At 45.9% G+C, this 18,835-nt stretch overlaps 1 protein-coding gene across 5 annotated transcripts in view; it reads right to left on the reverse strand.

The window, feature by feature from the left end:
• LOC105487319 (biphenyl hydrolase like) overlaps nucleotides 1-18,835 on the reverse strand; it is a 33,136-nt gene that overhangs the window by 8,220 nt on the left and 6,081 nt on the right. For 3 of the 5 annotated variants that reach the window (XM_011750773.2, XM_011750774.3, XM_024794617.2), the window contains 4 exons: nucleotides 16,078-16,287; nucleotides 14,299-14,452; nucleotides 5,710-5,841; nucleotides 2,699-2,822 (listed from right to left, as the gene is read on the reverse strand). In XM_011750773.2, coding sequence (XP_011749075.2) covers nucleotides 2,699-2,822; nucleotides 5,710-5,841; nucleotides 14,299-14,452; nucleotides 16,078-16,287 — 620 coding nt within the window. Of the gene's footprint in view, nucleotides 1-2,698; nucleotides 2,823-5,709; nucleotides 5,842-14,298; nucleotides 14,453-16,077; nucleotides 16,288-18,105; nucleotides 18,225-18,835 lie in introns of all 5 variants that reach the window. The other 2 variants (XM_071097715.1, XM_011750772.2) reach the window with 2 other exon arrangements.

Consider the following 18,835-nt stretch of genomic DNA (forward strand, 5'->3'; position numbering starts at 1 on the left):
GGGGTGTCACCATGTTAGCCAGGATGGCCTCGATCTCCTGACCTCGTGATCCACCTGCCTTGGCCTCCCAAAGTGCTGGGATTACAGGCGTGAGCCACCGTGCCCGGCGCTACAATCCAGTTTTCGACAGTCATTGCTAATAACACTTTATACTCAACCTATTTCCTCCACAGAATATTGCTTTAAGAAAATGATCTTCCATAAAATAGTCTACTAAAACAATTAATATCTGCATAGTAAGGGTGGTTTTCTCCTATACTGATGTATTCTGTTGCTAGGAGATGGGCTTAAATTAAACTTTAATTCCTAAATTAAACGTTCTTGTAGACTGACTTTAATTGAACCTGGCTGTTTAAGGGCACATACCACATTTACTATGTATGTCACTGTGAAAAACCTGTCATTTCTGAAGCTGGAAGACAATTAACCAGGTCACCTGGTATCTTATTCTGGGCACGTTACCATCGTACATATTAAGAGAGAAGTGGCAGCTGTACTATGGTGGAAAAGCACCATATTAGGAGAAAAATCTAAGATTCATTATTTACTAGCTATGCAGCCTTGAAAGATTGCTTAACATCTCTCAGCCGTGATTTCTCACCCGTAAAATGGGTAATTTTTTTCATAAGTGTGTCACAAACTATAACTAGATACTATGTAAAAAATACCTTTAAAAATATTAAGTGCTATATGGAGACACCACTTTGCACACTGCAAACAAACACAATCAAAAGCACAAAAACTGAGATTGCACAAAAAACTTTTACAGGCTGGGCGTGGTGGTTCATGCCTGTAATCCCAGCATTTCGGGAGCCCGAGGCAGGCGGATCATGAGGTCAGGAGATCGAGACCATCCTGGCTAACACAGTGAAACCATGTCTCTACTAAAAATGCAAAAATTAGCTGGGCGTGGTGGCACACACCTGTAATCCCAGCTACTCAGGAGGCTGAGGCAGGAGAATCACTTGAACCTGGGAGGGGTTGCAGTGAGCCAAGATTACGCCATTGCACTTCAGCCTGGGCAACAAGAGCGAAACTCCACCTCAACAAAAAAAAAAAAAAAAAAACTTTTGCAAGGATTAATAAGAAAGTATACTATTGGAATTTTGTACCATGACCATGACTTAGTATTATAATTTTGTAAAGTCTAGTTTGAAAATACCTTTTATTGCCTACTAAATACATTTATTTTTATTTATTTATTTATTTATTTATTTATTTATTTATTTCTGAGACGGAGTCTCACTGTGTCACCCAGGCTGGAATGTAGTGGCATAATCTTGGCTCACTGCAACCTCTGCCTCCCAGGTTCAAGTGATTCTCCTGACTCAGCTTCCTGAGTAGCTGGGATTACAGGCGCCTGCCACCATGCCCGGCTAATTTTTGTATTTTTAGTAGAGATGGGGTTTTGCCACGTTGGCCAGGCTGGTTTTGAACTCCTGGCCTCAAGTGAACCGCCCACGTCAGCCTCCCAAAGTGCTGGAATTACAGGTGTGAGCCACTGTGCCCAGCCCCTACTATATCAATTTAAAAACTCCAAGTGAGGCGTGGTCGCTCACGCCTGTAATCCCAGCACTTTGAAGGCCAAGGCAGGCAGATCACGAGGTCAGGAGTTTGAGACAAGCCTGGCTAACATAGCAAAAACCGTTACAACTAAAAATACAAAAAATTAGCTGGGCGTGGTGGCGTACACCTGTAATCCCACCTACTTGGGAGGCTGAGGTGGTAGAATCGCTTGAACCCGGGAGGCGGAGGTTGCAGTTAGCCGAGATCACGCCACTGCACTCCAGCCCAGGCAACAGTGCGAGACTCTAGCTCCAAAAAAAATAAATAACTTCTCCACTAAACCTCTTTGTCCACCCGCAAAATAATCCTGCCTAACTCCCACCTTTGCTCTTCACTGACTCTACGCTCTCACCACACGAATTATTTGTTATACAGGCTCATGTGCATTTTTGATTCATGGTTGAAGTGGCATAGGAGGAATGTGTGGAATAAAGAGATGCCTTTTAACTTAAAAAATGCTAAATGGATATAGCATTATCCATTATGGATATAGAGATTATAAAGGTTTATGGTAATTGTATTTTATTATGGAACAGAAACTTTTTATCCTCATTTACAAATTCTCTGAGAAATCCGTTGTTAAATATACCACAGAACAGAGTGATAAGGAAGCAGTGGAGCTGTTTCTGTGCCTGCTTTCCCGGCTGGCCGGAGGGCTTTCGGGACAGGGAACACTACCATTAGCCGTGCTGAGTGGCGCTGCCTGTCAGCAGACATCAGAAATTTGGTTTAACAGATTTTTTTAAATTGGGTGGTCAGTGCTTTCATAATGATAAAAAACTAAACTGAAAATTCCTAAATTGTGTGAAATTATTTCGGTTAATACTGATGGAAATAAACCTGAACTATTACCAAGTGACAGGACTTAGCACCTATGAGCATGTTTGCCACTCATAAAAGTAAGAGCTGACTAGCTGAGCGTGCCTTTCCTTCCGGTTATCAATCACCCACAGTTCAGGGCTTCTGTCCTCCGTGGTCCCCTAAATAAAGCGGTGCTACTGACTGCACTGGCAAACAGGGGGGCCGTGTACTCTAAAACTCCAACTCCTCTTGGTTCTTTTCCTTCCAGTAGCTCTGCCCATTGACTCCGAGGCTCTGTGGGGGGGAGCGTGAAGGTGGTGACAGGACTTACCGTGAGCCTTTCACGTGCTCATGAATGAAGTTGGCATGAAACCGCGGGACCAGAGGATCCTTCTCACCGTGCACAATCAAGGTGGGGCACTGGACCTGGGGCAGCAGGTGCCGGCAGATGTTACCTGAAGGATACACAGCACAAGAAATCTGCTTTAGTGCAACCATTCTACGCTGTCAGAGGAAGCAAAGCTCGGCGCGCCCTGCCCCTCCTTGGCCCTCAGTTTGCCTATCTGTAAAAACCGTGGTTTGGATTTGACCGTGCCTGGGATCCCTTCCAGCTCTAACATTCTTTGGATTCCCTTTTCTGATTCTGTTTCTTGTTTGTTTGCCCGTTTCTGAGTTCTACTAGTAAATAAGCAGCCTGATTTAAATTCACATAAAATAGTAGGAAAATCAAATAAACACCCCACCACTATATTCCACAGTGGCAGTTCCCAATGTGAAAACAGGGGTAGGTGCTGGACACCTGTAGAGCTTTTCCCTGGAAATCACATTTCAGATGAGTGTAGGGGCCCCAGCCAGTCCTCAAAGCATATGAGCCTCACAATGAATTCATTATACAACTTGCACATCACTGATGCCTTATCACTGATGCTTCTGTGACACTCCTGACTGACATCCTTTGGAGAGACTGTAAGGACTCACCCCCATTTATGAGAACTTTCCGGAGGCAATGATGGACAGCCTGGGCCCTAGTCCCTGTACTGCAGTTTCCTGCCTCTGTGAGACTGTGGTGGCCCCTTAACCACTGGGAGCTTCAGCCACAAACAGGAACAATCCTAGTTCCCGGGGCCTGTCGTGGGGCTAACAGGAGAGCTGCTTCTACGGTTCCGGCATCCCTAAGCTAGCTCTTTGCTTCTCCTCCCTCCCTTCTCCGTGTGTGTCAAGAAGAAGATGCTGCAGCTCTGAGAAGGCTGGGAGCTGCCCCCACAATGCAGTGCTGCCCTGCCTTGCCCTGGGCCTTTCCCTCCTCTTCAGTGGGAAGTCCCCGCCTGCTAAGTGAGAAGGGGACCCGGTGACTAGGGAAATACTTCTCCAGGTCTCTGACACTTCCCTCTCCTGTCCCGAGATGACACACACTGGCCAACTGCTTCATCATGTGATGATCAAAGTCAATATTCCTGAGTGCTCACTTTGTACCAGGAACTGGTTACACAATTTCATATCTGTTAAACCCAGTAGTTACATGTTTTAACTCATTCAGCATATAAAAATGTTTGTCTGTTAAGTACTTTTGTAACAACAGTAACGCCAACCTTTCATTAGGCACTTACTCTGTCTTTGATCCTGCACCAAAGCTGAACAGATCATATCTCATTTAATCCCCACAACAGCTTTTCCAGGTCACAGACAGGAAACTGAAGCTTCAAGAAGCAAAGTTACCTGCCCAGATCCATTCTAACAGCAAGCCAGGGGCACAGCCAGAATGCACACTCCGGCCCATCGCACTCCAGAGCCGTGCAATGAATCCCTGTGCTATACCAAGCATCCACAAACCTGAGAGGACAGTGAGGAAAACAGGGCTCCTACCAAATTAGCCAGCACAGAAGGGGGACAGAGCATGAGGGCCTCGCTGTGAGAGAGTTTATACACTGCTGCAGCCTCTGTATCAAGAACGTATTTTTGAATTGCTGATTTAACCCTATTTCCACCTTTAAATCTTCCTATCTTTTCACTACTCTCTTCAATAAAACATAAAAGTTTACATTTTACAAATGTGCCCTCTTTAATGGAGAACTGTCTCAAACATTGCTTTATGGCATTTATTTTTTGTTTTCAGAGCAGAGATTTCCAGGGCCTGTTTCCACGGGAGGATACTGCATCTGAACAGGAGCATTATAAGGCATATATTTGATATATTTGCTGCTTTCAACTCAAACCAGAAGAGTAACATTTCCAAACGTCCTTTTCATTGTGAAAGTTCTGGCAGATGACTCACGCAGGAAATGATTACCTAATAGATCAAATTGGTCCTTCAATCACAACCATTTTGTAACAATGCACTCCAAGATTAGCTCTCAGCTACTCTGTTTTCTCAGCAATTAAAAAAGAAAAAGAAAAATATTATAAACATAAATAGCTGTATGAAAATAAACTATAATTCAGAATTTCTCTTAAAGATGTCAATTCTTACTTTAACTGGAAATCTTGGTAATTTTTCAGATAAAGAATAGGAGGCTAGGTGTGGTGGCTCAGGCCTGTAATCCCAGCACTTGTGGGGGGCCAAGGTGGGCAGATCATGAGATCAGGAGATCAAGACCATCCTGGCCAACATGGTGAAACCCTGTCTCTACTGAAATACAAAAAAAATTGCCTGCATGGTGGTGCATGCCTGTAGTCCCAGCTACTTGGGAGGCTGAGGCAGGGGAATCGCTTGAACCCGGGAGGCAGAGATTGCAGTGAGCTGAGATCATGCCACTGCATTCCAGCCTGGCGACACAGTGAGACTACATCTTAAAAAAAAAAAAAAAAAAAAAAAAAAGAATAGGAGATATTTGTTCATAGTTAAGGTCATATCACCTAGTTCTGAAGATGGGAAAAAATTATATTTTCTTCCTCATATTAACTCCATTGAGATTAAAGATTAACAGTGTCCTTGTGGGGTGACACATCTAAAAGTGTAAAAAGGAAAAAATATTGTACACATTGTGGTCTATTTATTTTCGAATGACTCATTCTGGAATTAGAAAATAGAAACTGTTCAAGGCTTCTGGGTAATTATTTTGTCATCACACACACACCAAGGATAAGAAGGAAAAGAGAACAGTCTGCTATTAAAGACTCAACAATGTGAACCTTTGGACGTGCAGCCCTATCTCTACGTTAAGCCAGATTGACTACACAAGAACTGGCACAGTACACAGTAACTAGTATTCTCCGTTCTGTTCACACATGAGCGTGTGAGGGCGATGGGCAGATTCATGAATCACTGAGCAATTCTGGAACACTGGGGAGGAACTCGCGCACCCTCTATAACAGGCAGAGAGCCCTTCGAGCCCAGTAACCTACCATCTGGGAGATGTTTAAACTGTCTTATGCCATCCACCCACTTTTCACAGGTTCTGGCAAAGTAGTCATACCCATAGAGGGCTTCTAGCGGCTTTCTTGTTCTCTCACTCCATTTAGAAACATCTCGGATGCCTGAAAAACAGAAGTGTAGGCAAAGAAACATTTAGTTTCATACTGAAGTACTGTCTTTAAGTATTCCGAGCAAGAGCCACTTCTGAGCCCATGCGCTCACTGCCTCGTCTGCTGGAATGCCTCCCTCCCTCCCTCTGCTCGGGTTTAGCCCTGGTTGCTGCTTTGCAGTGCCTTCTGGACCCATGACTGAGTGCCTGCCTCCCACTAGGACCTGGTGCAGTGGAAGGGACTTTGCTTTGCTCCTCACTGTACCCCAGGGCCTACGCTAGTGCCTCCCACAAAACAGGCCCACAAATCAGTGCTTACCAAGTGAATGAAATTAAGAGCTGCACTTACTGCTCTCCTTTAAAGAAACAAGATAAAAGAAAATATGACCCTAACAGGGTCACCTGAGTAAGAGCGACAATATTTGCAAAAGAGGAGTTTTTTTCTGCATTGCATTTGTATGGACATTGAAAAATGCACACAAAGTATTCATTCTAACTTCTGCTACCAAAGAAATATGGGTGTAAAAGGCTAAGAACCAAACTTCAAACTATATTGTAGATGATTCATTAGTAGGGAAGAATAGCTAAAAACAAGCCTTAACATGAACCAACAAATACAATTCCTTAGGCCAATCTTGTCCATATTTCTTTAAATACACTGTGGTAAGTAAAGATTCTAATGTTCTTGGGCATATTAAATGTTGCTTACTGAGAGCTACATGTTACCCATGGAAGAAATATAACACTAATGGCATGAACTCATATGAACACAATACGTACAGGGTCCCGGACAACGTCAGGCGCCTAGCAGGCACTCACCGTGTGCTTAGTGAATTCAAATCACCAAATAGAGGAAAAACTGCTATTGACAATCACAACTCCCTTCCGAGGAGGGAGGACCCCCCATTACAGGCCAGTGCCTGGTGCCTGCCTTTGCTTCTGCTAATTGGCTTAAAAATTCAGAGGTAGGCCCCGCGTGAGTTGAAGATAAAGGCTGAAGAGGATGAACTGCTCTGCACAAGAATGAAAAGACTTGAGTGAGGTACTAGAGACAGGGTGAAGAGGTGGGGAGAAGATGTGGGAAGAAGAAAACGTTTGGGGGTGGGGGTAAGGGAGAGAGAAGCAAGACAGTGTGAAGATGGCTAGTAAAACGGCCCCGCACAAGTTTCTGCTTGTGGCTGTATGGCAGACCGCACCCTCTGAAAGGCCTTTTTCCAGGGGAATAACTAGATCTTTAACAAAACAGAATTTTGTGGCATTGCTGAAGTTGCCGTGTTAATGGAAACCAGGGTGTGAGCGTGTGTGTGTGTGCGTGTGTGCGTGTGTGCGTGAGTGTGCGTGAGTGTGAGTGTGCGTGAGTGTGCGTGAGTGTGAGTGTGCGTGAGTGCGAGAGTGTGCGTGAGTGTGCGTGAGTGTGCGTGAGTGTGCGTGTCTGCGTGAGTGTGTGCAAGTGTGCGTGTGTGTCCGAGTGTGTGAGTGTGCGTGAGTGTGCGCGTGTGTGTGTGCGTGAGTGTGTGTGTGCGTGTGTGTGTGCGCGTGTGTGCGCGAGTGTGTGCGTGTGTGTGCGTGATTGTGTGTGCATGAGTGTGCGTGTGCGTGAGTGTGTGTGACTGCGTGAGTGTGCATGTGTGTGTGAGTGTGCGTGAGTGTGCGTGTGTGTGTGTGAGCGTGAGTGTGCATGTGTGTGTCTGTACATGAGAAAGAGAACCCTGAAAATACAGCAAAGGAAGTAAGCCAGCTCCCAAGGCAGGCCTGCCCTGGGTGGAGACGCAGTGTTCACCGGCAGGCTGGGGGCCCAACCTGAGACTCCTGGATTAAGCTGAGCTAAAAATGGCCCCAACCTGGTATGATCCTGTAGTTCCCAAGAGCAGCAAATGCAAATCTTCTCGGAAGGAAAGCGCTCTTGATGTATGCTCACCGTTTTGTTTGTTTTCAGATTAAGAGTAAGCAAATATTAGCTCCTAACCAAAGGTCACGAAACAAACAGGATTTTTATAAAGTTGATGGAAAAACTAGAAAATTGGAAGAGACATCTAAAGAAATGATGCAGAACACCATGCAGACACAAGATGAAGAGATACGGAAGACGGAAAGACGAGGTCTACAAAAGTCCACTCGTCTCAGAAGAGAATAAGGAGAATGAACGAGATGCCTACTTGAAGAAATAATGGGTGGGAGTGTTTTTCAAAATGAATCAAAGAATCCACAAACAAAAATGCAATGTATTCCAAACAGGATAAGTAAAATGAAATCTGCACTTGGACAGAATATATTAAAACAGCAATATACCAAAGGTAAGGAGAAAATGTGAAAAACAGCCAAAGAGTTAAGACACATCACTCCAAAGCAGGAACCATGTAGACGGACAGGAAACATCTCAACAGCAACGATGGGAGGCAGAAGACTGCAGAATGGGGGAGACGATGATTTTCCGCTTCCATTTCCACACTCAGCTAAACAGACTTGCAGAAAAGGTGGGTGAAAGAAAAGACACTTGTTGGTAAAAACTCAGTTGACCATTAACAGGCTGCCCTTAAATAACTTCTAAAAATAACTTCAGGAAGAAGAGAAGATAAATGCGTTTAGAAGGAACATTTGTGAAGAAAGAACAGGTGAGTAAACAAACAGGCAAACATGTTGGTGGATCTAAAACCAAACAAAATCAGTCAAACCAATGAGAAAATAAAACATTGTGAGGCCGGGCGTGGTGGCTCACACCTGTAATCCCAGCACCTCGGAAGGCTGAGGTGGGTGGATCACTTAAGTCCAGGAGTTTGAGACCAGCCTGGGCAATGTGGCGGAACCCCATATCTACAAAAAATACAAAAATTAGCCAGGTATGGTGGCACACGCCTGTAGTGCCAGCTACTTGGGAGGCTGAGGCAGAAGGATAGTCTGATGTTGAGCAGGTTGCAGTGAGCTGAGATGGCACCACTGCACTCCAGCTGGGGCAACAGTGTGAGACCCTGTCTCAAAAAAAAAAAAAAAAAATGAAAAGGAAAGAAAAGAAAAAGAAAAAGGAAAGAAAAATAAAACATTGTGGCATTTCATTAAGTACTTCTGTCCATAAAAAGGCAAGCCACCTACTGTGAAAAGGTGTTTGCAACACAGTTACCCTAAAAGGGGTTATTAATTAGGATCAGAGTATTTTCTTTTTTTTTTTTTTTTTTTTTTTTTTTTTTTTGAGACGGAGTCTCGCTCTGTCGCCCAGCCCAGGCTGGAGTGCAGTGGCGCGATCTTGGCTCACTGCAAGCTCCGCCTCCCGGGTTCACGCCATTCTCCTGCCTCAGCCTCCCGAGTAGCTGGGACTACAGGCGCCCACAACCGCGCCCGGCTAATTTTTTGTATTTTTAGTAGAGACGGGGTTTCACCGTGGTCTCGATCTCCTGACCTTGTGATCCGCCCGCCTCGGCCTCCCAAAGTGCTGGGATTACAGGCGTGAGCCACCGCGCCCGGCCCAGAGTATTTTCTTAAAACCGCACAGCAGCAACACTGGGATAACATGTTCTGGTGCTGAGTTGGGTGGAGAGTCGGGGGTTGTTTCATTGTTACATTTCATACCTATACCTAAACATACTATATTGCACGTATCAATTATTACATAAAAAACTTTTAGCCAATAAAAATACATGAATAGATATAATACAGAAGAAACTCAAATGGTGGATAAACACAGATTTGCAATCTTATTAGAAATACGAAATGCAAATTAAGACCCCAATAAGATAACATCTGACACCCATTTGATTGGCCAATGAATTAAGAAGTCTGAGAATTTCAAGTTTTTGTTGAAGAGGTAAAAGTTAAGGAATCTCATCTATTGCTGGTGGAAGTGTAAATTTATTTTGCTGGAAAATAATTTGTCACTTGTAATGCAGTATATCTGTGCACAACACTCAGCAATTGCACTCATGGACTTAGACCCTGGGGAGATACTGTTGCTCCTACACCCAGGAGACAGGTACAAGAGCCAGCTGTCCGTCTGCAGCAGAGTGGCCTGTGTGCTCACACGGGCAACGGAGAGGGTGTGGCAGCGGTGAGGGCTTCCTAGAGGATGGAGTGGTTGGGCCATTCTGGGAGAAGGGAAGTCAGCAAACAAGTGAAGGAGTGGGAAGGGAGCGGGAAGGGCCCACACAAGGAGGCAGGAGCCCGCCACCTGCTGCAGGGGGCCAGGTGGTCTCGGATGGCTGGACACTGGTGGTTGGGAGGGGAAAGTGGGGGGAGGGGACATGGAGAGGCAGAGGCCGGGCCACTCATTCCGTGAGCAAAGTGAAGGAGGCTGAACTTTATCACGAAAGTCGTGGGGAGTCCTGGAAGGCTTAAAGTAAGATACCATGAGATGCACATATTGCTGAATTGCTCTCGGAGCATCATGGAAGGCAGACTGGTAGGAGGCAAAGACCTGGACCGGTTGGAGAGGCACAGAATCAGCCCAGGCGGGATCAACGAGGCTGGCGGGAGCCTGGTGGGGGGGCGGGAGGGCAAGATGGGTCCACTCAGAGCCCAGCAGAGGAGCGGAGTGGGCTGCAGGCTGCAGTGTGGGGCATGTGGTCTGGAGGGTTTCCTCACTTTTGTGAGCCCCTGTTTTTCACCTGATAAGCAGGCTGAGTATCAGAGATCTTACAGGGATAACACATGGTTATAGACTTTAGCTCATGGCAGGCACTCAATAAATAGTAATTAAAATACTATTTTGAGGGAGAAAGTATATTCCGATAAGTATTATTTATAAAGACAAGAAATGTAGCAGAAGGGACAGGCCTAGAGGGAAGATCATGAATACAGTATTAGACAGACTGAATTTAAAGTATGTATGAGACAACCAGATAAGAAAATTGAATAAAAAGTTGAATAAGGCAACATAGTGAGAACTTAACTCTTTTTCTTTCCTTTCTTTTTTTTTTTTTTTGTTGGGACAGGGTCTTGCCTCTGTCACCCAAGCTACAGTGCAGTGGTGCAATCACAGATCGCTGCAGCCTCAACCTCCCCGGCTCAGGTGATCCTCCACCTCAGCCTCCCAAATGGCTGGGACTACAGGCACATGCCACCATGCCTGGCTAATTTTTGTATTTTTTGTAGACACGGGGTCTTGCTATGTTGCTCAGGCTGGTCTTGAACTCCTGGGCTCAAGTGATCCTCCCGCCTCAGCCTCCCAAAGTGCTGGGACTACAGGTGTGAGCTACCACACCCAGTGAGAACTTGTCTCTTAAAAAAAAAAAACAAGTCGACTATGTGGGGTTTGGGAGTTAGGTGAAGCAAGGAGCTGAGTGAAGCTACTCAGGTGTGAGGGTGAGAGGGGAGCAGAGCACCGAGGGTGATGCCTGGAGGACCCCAACACTGTGGCCCACGTGGGGGAGCAGGCACGTGTCAGCCAGGGAACAGCCTGAGAGAGGAGGGGAAGTCGGGAGAAGACGGTGGCAAGAATTTCCAGACAGAGAAAGCTTCAAGAAGCAGGGCGTGACCGATGGCGCACACATCATAAGCATGTTCCCAAACGCTGCAGAATGAACAAGGAGCCAAGAGGAGGTGAATGGTGGGGGATTGGTTATTGCAGCAGACTGGCGGGCCACAGCCATCCTGACACAAGTTAGGAGAGAATGGGGGATGAGAAAGAAAGGGTGGCCAGGAGGGGAAGTAGACAGATGTCAGAGAGTAAAGAATGCGTGCTACTGAGAGACTCTTGCTTTCATAAAGAAAGGAAAGTCAGAGCAACTGCACGTGGTGAGTTCCCACTGCAGTGACCGAGGCAAGGGACTGAGTGACGACAGTGTCCAGGATGAAGGGCCGTGACACAGGCATGTGCAATGTGTGGCAGGGTCCAGGAGGGAGAGCACCGCCAGGTCTCAGGGCTCCAGGATGCCTTCCCAGACGCTGAGCCCCAAGGAGCTGTGTCGGGGTGAATACGCCCTGGCAGAGGATGTGGCTGAGGGGAAGGCTGGTGTGAGGTGGCACAGCAGCAGTTCCAAAGGCGAAGAGGCATGAGGGGGTAGCTTGTTCCGGGAATGGCCGTTTATTCCATGTGGGAGAGGCACCGGAAGGATGAGGAGAAAGGGGAGATGGGAGAATGCCCAGTGAGGGGCTGGCGGGAGGGGCCAGCCAATCGGCACAGACTTTGCTGGATAGTGAAGGATTTTAAGTCCTCTAGTAGAATTAAGTGATTCGATTTTTGCCTTACAAAGGAAACTCTCCTATGGAGGACAAACTATCATAAGAAGTTAGCGGCCTAAACCAGGAGAATGGGGAGGAGAAAGAGAGGTGAGGATGACCAGAGGGGTAGTATGCACGTGGTGACAACAGAAAGCATCACAGTTCAATGAACAGGGCAAGGTGGGCAAATGAAGAGGGCAGAAGAGGACTCTGCCCTCTGCCCTCGAGGGATGCGTCTGGGGCTCTACCTGGATGCCAGGTCATCTGCAGGCCATGAACTGAGATAGAGATTATGGGAAAGAACAAGTGGGCAGAGGTCAGTGAGAAGAATTTCAGTAGAGGGGGCCAGAATGGGCCAGAGAGGGAGATGGGGCAGAATGGACTAAAGAAGGAAGGAGAGGAGGATCCCCAGAAGCAGGGAACGCAGGTGGCTCTCTCCATAAGTTTGTGGGAAAGAATAAAGAATGGGAAGATAGCAAATACAGGTAGGAGTGGCAACTTTCTGGAGGAAGAATTGTGCCCACTTTTGCAGGCTGAGAGGACTGACCCAGTGGAGAGAATTCAAGGACACAGGAGAGGGAGGAAGAACTCAAGGCAGCCTGTCCTAGAGGCCGCGGGAGGAGACAGATCCGTAACAGAGCGGAATGGCTTACTCTGCACAAGACGGACACCAGGCAGCAGCACAGACAGGACTGGCAACCACATCAGACTCACCGTAAAAGCTTCATATTCATTTAAAACACAGAAAGACTGTGAAGAACTACGATTCTACAATAGAACACTGCCACTAAGTAGCTTACTTCAAAGTCATGTGAATTGCAGGAGAGCTGAAAAACACTAGACTTCTGATATTCTAGTGAAGAGATCTGTACACCTTTTATGTAAAGGGCCAGAGTAAATGCACATTTTAGGTTCTGCTGACCAGAAACAAAATCAGAGACATTATGCAGATACTCACACACGAGGAGAGAAAATACCTGACACACCTAGTCCTACGTGTCTGGGGCAGGCCATCTGGGATCCACTAGATCACACTTGGGACAAAACCTAGTGGCCTGAGGAAGAGGGTCCTGGTGGGCCACACTGGCAGGTGGGGGTAGTAAGGTAATGCAGCTCAGGTTTACTTCTTGTCCCAGCAACCCCTAGATCCTGGTGCACACTTCGCTCCTCCCAAGAGCCTGGTCATCTCAATGTGGGCAGCTTGCTGGAGGCTAAGCAACTCCTGAGCTGCTGACTGAAATTCCATGACTAGTCACCCCTGTGTAGTGACCACCAGTGCAGGTCTGGGGCAGCAATGCTGGGTGATAAAGGGATACCCCAGCTTGGTCTCTGTGATTCACAGCACTAGCCGCCTTGATTGGTACATGGGCTGCACAAAAGTGGGAGGCAGGCTAGGTGTAACGCACAGGCTACAGTTCGCTGGCCCCTATTCCAGTGCCCGTAAAAACCTCAGGCTGGGGGCGGTGGCTCATGTTTGGGAGGCCAAGGTCGGGAGTTCGAGACCAGCCTGACCAACATGGAGAAACACCGTCTCTACTAAAAAATACAAAATTAGCCAGACGTGGTGGTGCATGCCTGTAATCCCAGCTACTTAGGAGGCTGAGGCAGAAGAATCGCTTGAACCCAGGAGGAAGAGGTTGCAGTGAGCTGAGATCACGCCATTGCACTCCAGCCTGGGCAACAAGAGCGAAATTCCATCTCAAAAAAACCAAAACCAAAACAAAAAAAACTCAAAGACAGGCTTGAAGGACAACCTTAAAGCATGCAAACAGCACAGAAATTACTTTAAAAGGTTTCATATTTGAATACAGTGATTCTTTTCCACACTCAACATTATTTTCTTTCCTCCCCCGTCTCTCTCTCTCCTGTCACCCAGGCAAAAGTGCAGTGGCACAGCCATGGCTTACTGCAGCCTCGACTTCCTGGGCTCAAGAGATCCTTCTGCCTTGGGCTCCCAAAGTGCTGGGATTACAGGCATGAGCCACCGTGCCTGGCCTCACATTATTTTCAATGAGGTTATCGATAACACTTCACACCACCCCCTCCTTCCTTAAAGTTCATTACCAGTAGTAGTCAATGGAAATAGTGATTTTCCTGAGCCTTTTCCTGAGCCATGAAGTTTCACTCCTGGAAATAGAAAGCTTTAAAACTCAGACTGGTTAAATTGCATTACTTTTCTGAGAACTCGTTATTATTCCTACCTGAGAGTTGAGAACTAGAAGCAGAAGAGATATGACTTGTCAACATATCTCACAACAAGAGATGAGATGCGGAGAGAGGGGAAGGATCTGCTGTCCCAGCATCTCCACTTCGCAGAACCTACCCTCGTATATCATGCTGTCTTCGTCGGTGACGTAGGCATTGGCGCCCCAGATCACCATCTTGTGGATGTAAGACGGATATTTTGCAGCGGCAATGAGTGCGGTTATGCCCCCATCACTCCACCCCAGCAGAGAAACCTTCTTAAACTTCAGCGCCTACGATCATACGATAAAACGCATAGCACAAGTTATTGCTCCTGTCTGTTAAAAGAAACTGAGTCACTAATTATCAGAATCAATACAGGTGTGGGTCTGGAGTATCAATTAGTCAGAAAAGAAAAATCCTAGAGTCCACCATTTGATGACATCATGTTTTCTCTTAATTAGTTTTAGTGGAAATTGTCAAAAAACCTGAGTATATGGTATGGGTTTGAATTAGGAGGGAACTACATCTTCTGGTTGGATAAAAAGCTCAAGGAACTAGAATCAATGGAGACCAACTACTTAGATACGACAAATATAGCGTGCATGTGTATGTGTGAGCGCATATGCATGCCTGAGCAAGGACCTTGAGAACAGTTCCATAGATCAGAGAGGGGACCCTGAGCTCTGCTGGATGAAGTGAAGCAGGGTATCTGGTAAAGCAACTGTGGGAAGAACTGGCAAGAGCCAGGCTGTCAGAGAACAGTGTCATGGGGAGGTTATGTGAGCCCGCGGGTGAATCAGCCAAGGTCTGCACATGTGTTTGGCAGGGAAAATGGACAAAGACTACATCTTAGAGGGGCTGCCAAGAAGAAAGAATAGAATGACTGGAAAATTAAAGGTAAAGAATTAATATTAGTCCAAGATATTTGCTGCCTGGACCATAAAATGGTGTAACCACTCTGGCACTATCCTGTAAAATGAACATCTGGAACTTCTATCACCTAGCAAATTGTCTCCTGAATTTGTATGAAATTCTCCCACATGTGCCAGGAGCTCAGTCCAGGATGTCCACAACAATACTGTTTATAGTAGCAAAAAAATGAAAATGGCCAGGAGCAACAGAATATTCACTGCCTGCTATTTATAACAGCAGAAAAAGACAACTTAAAAATTAAGTCAATTATCTACTATTAGAAAACTGGTGAAATAGGCCAGGTATGGTGGCTCATGCCTGTAATCCCAGCACTTCGGGAGGCTGAGGTGGGTGGATCAGGAGGTCAGGAGATTGAGACCATCCTGGCTAACACGATGAAACTCTGTCTCTACTAAAAACACAAAAATTAGCTGGGCGTAGTGGCGTGTGCCTGTAATCCCAGCTACTTGGGAGGCTAAGGCAAGACAATCGCTTGAACCCGGGAGGCAGAGGTTGCAGTAAGCCAAGATCGCGCCACTGCACTCCAGCCTGGGTGACAGAGCAAGACTCTGTCTCAAAAAAAAGAAAGAAAATCGGTGAAATAAGATACAGTACATCCATACAATGGAATAATATGTGCCTATCATACAACTAGTATAAATGCATATTGATTGACATGAAAGTTATTTCCTTGAAAAATTGTTCAATAAAAATAGTAAGTTAGAAAAACGTTAGGTATAGTACGATGGCATCAATATGAAACTGCGTTTGTGATAGAATAAGACTGGCCAGAAAGCAGAGCCGCTGAGACTTGGTAGTGTCTCTGGAGAGCTGGACTGTGGACTATTCCCACTTTCTTCTTTATACCTATTTGAACTCTGAGTTTTCTATAGCAATCACATGGTATTATTTTGTAGAAAGATATAACAACAAGATTTAAACAAAATAAATGAACACAGGCCCAGCCACCCTTCCTCCCCTAGCCCTTCCCTAAGAGACCCACCTTCATCAAATCAACAGCATCTTTTGCATCCCTTTCAAAAAAGTCTGCTGGGAAATCGCGATCTGGGGGCCTGGAATGTCCATAGCCTCGAGGATCCCAGGCGACCACTGTGAAGAGCTTCTTATTGAGGTTCTTGAGCTGAGGTCCAAAATCTGTCTCTCCACTTCCTAAAAACAGCCACTTGGTTACCCTCAGGTGATCGCTTATCACCTGTCAAACACATTACAGTGAACACAGAAGCAATAACAATCTTAAAGCAAAGTAACTAATTTCTACTCAAAGCGGTCAGAATATAATCAGGAAAGCAGCCTTGCAATGACTTAATCCATCTACTCAAAGAAAGGAGGCAGGCTAGTCGGGTGCGCCTGTAATCCTAGCACTTTGGGAGGCTGAGGTGGGCGGACTGCCTGAGCTCAGGAGTTCGAGACCGGCCTGGGTTTCTACTAAAATACAAAACAAACAAACAAACAAAACAAACTAGCCAGGTGTGGCGGTGTGCATCTATAGTCCCAGTCACTCAGGAGGCTGAAGCAGGAGAATTGCTTGAACCCGGGAGGTGGAGGTTGCAGTGAGCCGAGATCCTGCCACTGCACTCCAGCCTGATCACAGAGCAAGACAGTCTCCGGAAAAAAAAAAAAAAGGAGGCGGGCTTCCTTTCCCGGCGGAGCGCAGGCCCGCTCCGACCTCCCGCTGGTGGCTATTTCCAGAAGGACAGAGGCCCTGGGTCTTCCTTTGGTTCTGTATTATTTCAGCACTTTCGAAACCTCTTTGGCTTAATCTTCCTTTCCTAAAGAAAAGAATTAATGAAACTGTATAGAAATTAATTTACAGATATGCTTCTGGTTTCTCTTTTCTTCTTAAAACAATGACTTACACATGAGAGGGATCTCTATAATATCTGCAAGCAAATTTATGAGATTTGGTCCAAGTTATTCAAAGTGGAATTCTAAAATTCCAGATTTAATTTTTTTTTTACTAAGCTAAGGTGAATAGCCTAAAGATTTTATTTTGTAGTTATATTTAAAAACCAGAAAAACTAAATGAAAACACTGGAATGCAGAAGAGGTGTGGAGGAAAAAAACCAAATCAGTTTCATCAGAAGAGTGTGAAACAGCCTATGCTAAAAGCCGAATTCTATTAGTGGGCCTGCAGGGAGCTTGGCCTGCTAGTCCACAGCCCACCACATGTCACTGTAAGTGTGGTGTGTTCACACCTACTGTGCACAGTGCAGAAGGCCACTCTCACAGAGCCCAGCGCAGCGGCAAGTCAGCATTGTATCAGTGAAGTCTGCTGATTTCTGAGGACTTCTATCTCAGGCCACAAATGACTACTAACCACTTTGCCTGATAAACTATATTAGAAAATGTCTTTCACGGTGGTGCAGGATCATTTAACAACGTGAAGGCCTATCATTTTTCCTGGCAAGATATATCTTTCTCGAGATCAAGTAAATCATCAGAAAATTCAAGCCAAAACCAAATGAATGGATCTCCAGCCCACATCTGCTGCTGTGGCCCCTGAGGCTTCTCTTCTGCCTCTGACCTGGAGGGTTCTGGCGAGGGAAATACCCTGAAGGAGGGGCAGGAGGTGAAAAGATGGGAAAAAAGAATAGTCTAAAAGACCAATTTCAGAAACAAGAAGGCATTTGCTCCTGGCACACACGTACACATTTGAAGACCAGTGTCAAGAATATAAAACTTTAAAAAGCGTTTAGGGAATATATGTACCTAGTTATCAGCATGTGACACCTGAGAGGCTTGTGGGGAGGGGAACTGGGTGCTGAGGATCGGACAGGAGAGAGAATCTCCTCTGGTCCATTTTTTTTTATGTTGGAATCATGCTAATATTTTACATAAACAAAAATTAAATTGGGGACAGGCACAGTGGCTCACGCCTGTAATCCCAGCATTTTGGGAGGCCGGGGCAAGTGGATCACCTGAGGTCAGCAGCTTGAGACCAGCCAGGGCAACATGGTGAAACCTCATCTCTACTAAAAATACAAAATTAGCCAGGCGTGGTGGCACACACCTGTACTCCCAGCTACTCGGGAGGCTGAGGCAGAAGAATCGCTTGAACCTGGGAGGTAGAGGTTGTGGTGAACCGAGATCGTGCCACTGCCTCCAGCCTGGGCAACAGAGTGAGACTCCCTTTCAAAAAAAAAAAATTAAATTGATAAGTTTTTAGCACCTGGACAATGACTGCAACACTGAAATAATGGAAAGCTAAGATGGGAAATGCTTTTACAGATAACTTTAGCTCCACATCAGCCATGAAAGTCAATGTCCTCATTCATCAGCTTAAGGCAAACAAAGGTGCCCAGCACCATTTGGACGCATGCGCCTCGCTAGCTGCAGCCGTGCACAGTCCGCTGAGGCTCAGTCAAGTGGAACTTTTTCAGCACTTTACTTTTCGAAAGAAGCAAATCACAAAGAAATAAGTACAGTCAGCCTTCCTATCCCCGGGTTCCACATCTGTGGATTCAACCAACCTCAGAACAAAAATATCTGGGGAAAGAAATGGATGGTTGGGTCTGTACTGAACATGTACAGGGTTTCTTCCTTGTCATTATTCCCTAAACAATCCGAGATAACAATTATTTACACGGCATTTACACTGCATGAGATATGGTAAGTAATCTAGAGATGACTTAAAGTATACAGGAGGACATGTAGCTTCCATGCAAATACTGCGCTATTCTATATCAGGGACTTGAGGACCCTCAGATTCTGGGATCTGAGGGCTTCCTGGAACCAATCCC

The sequence above is a fragment of the Macaca nemestrina genome, chromosome 5, assembly GCF_043159975.1.
Source record: "Macaca nemestrina isolate mMacNem1 chromosome 5, mMacNem.hap1, whole genome shotgun sequence".
In the NCBI taxonomy this organism is placed as follows: Eukaryota; Metazoa; Chordata; class Mammalia; order Primates; family Cercopithecidae; genus Macaca; species Macaca nemestrina.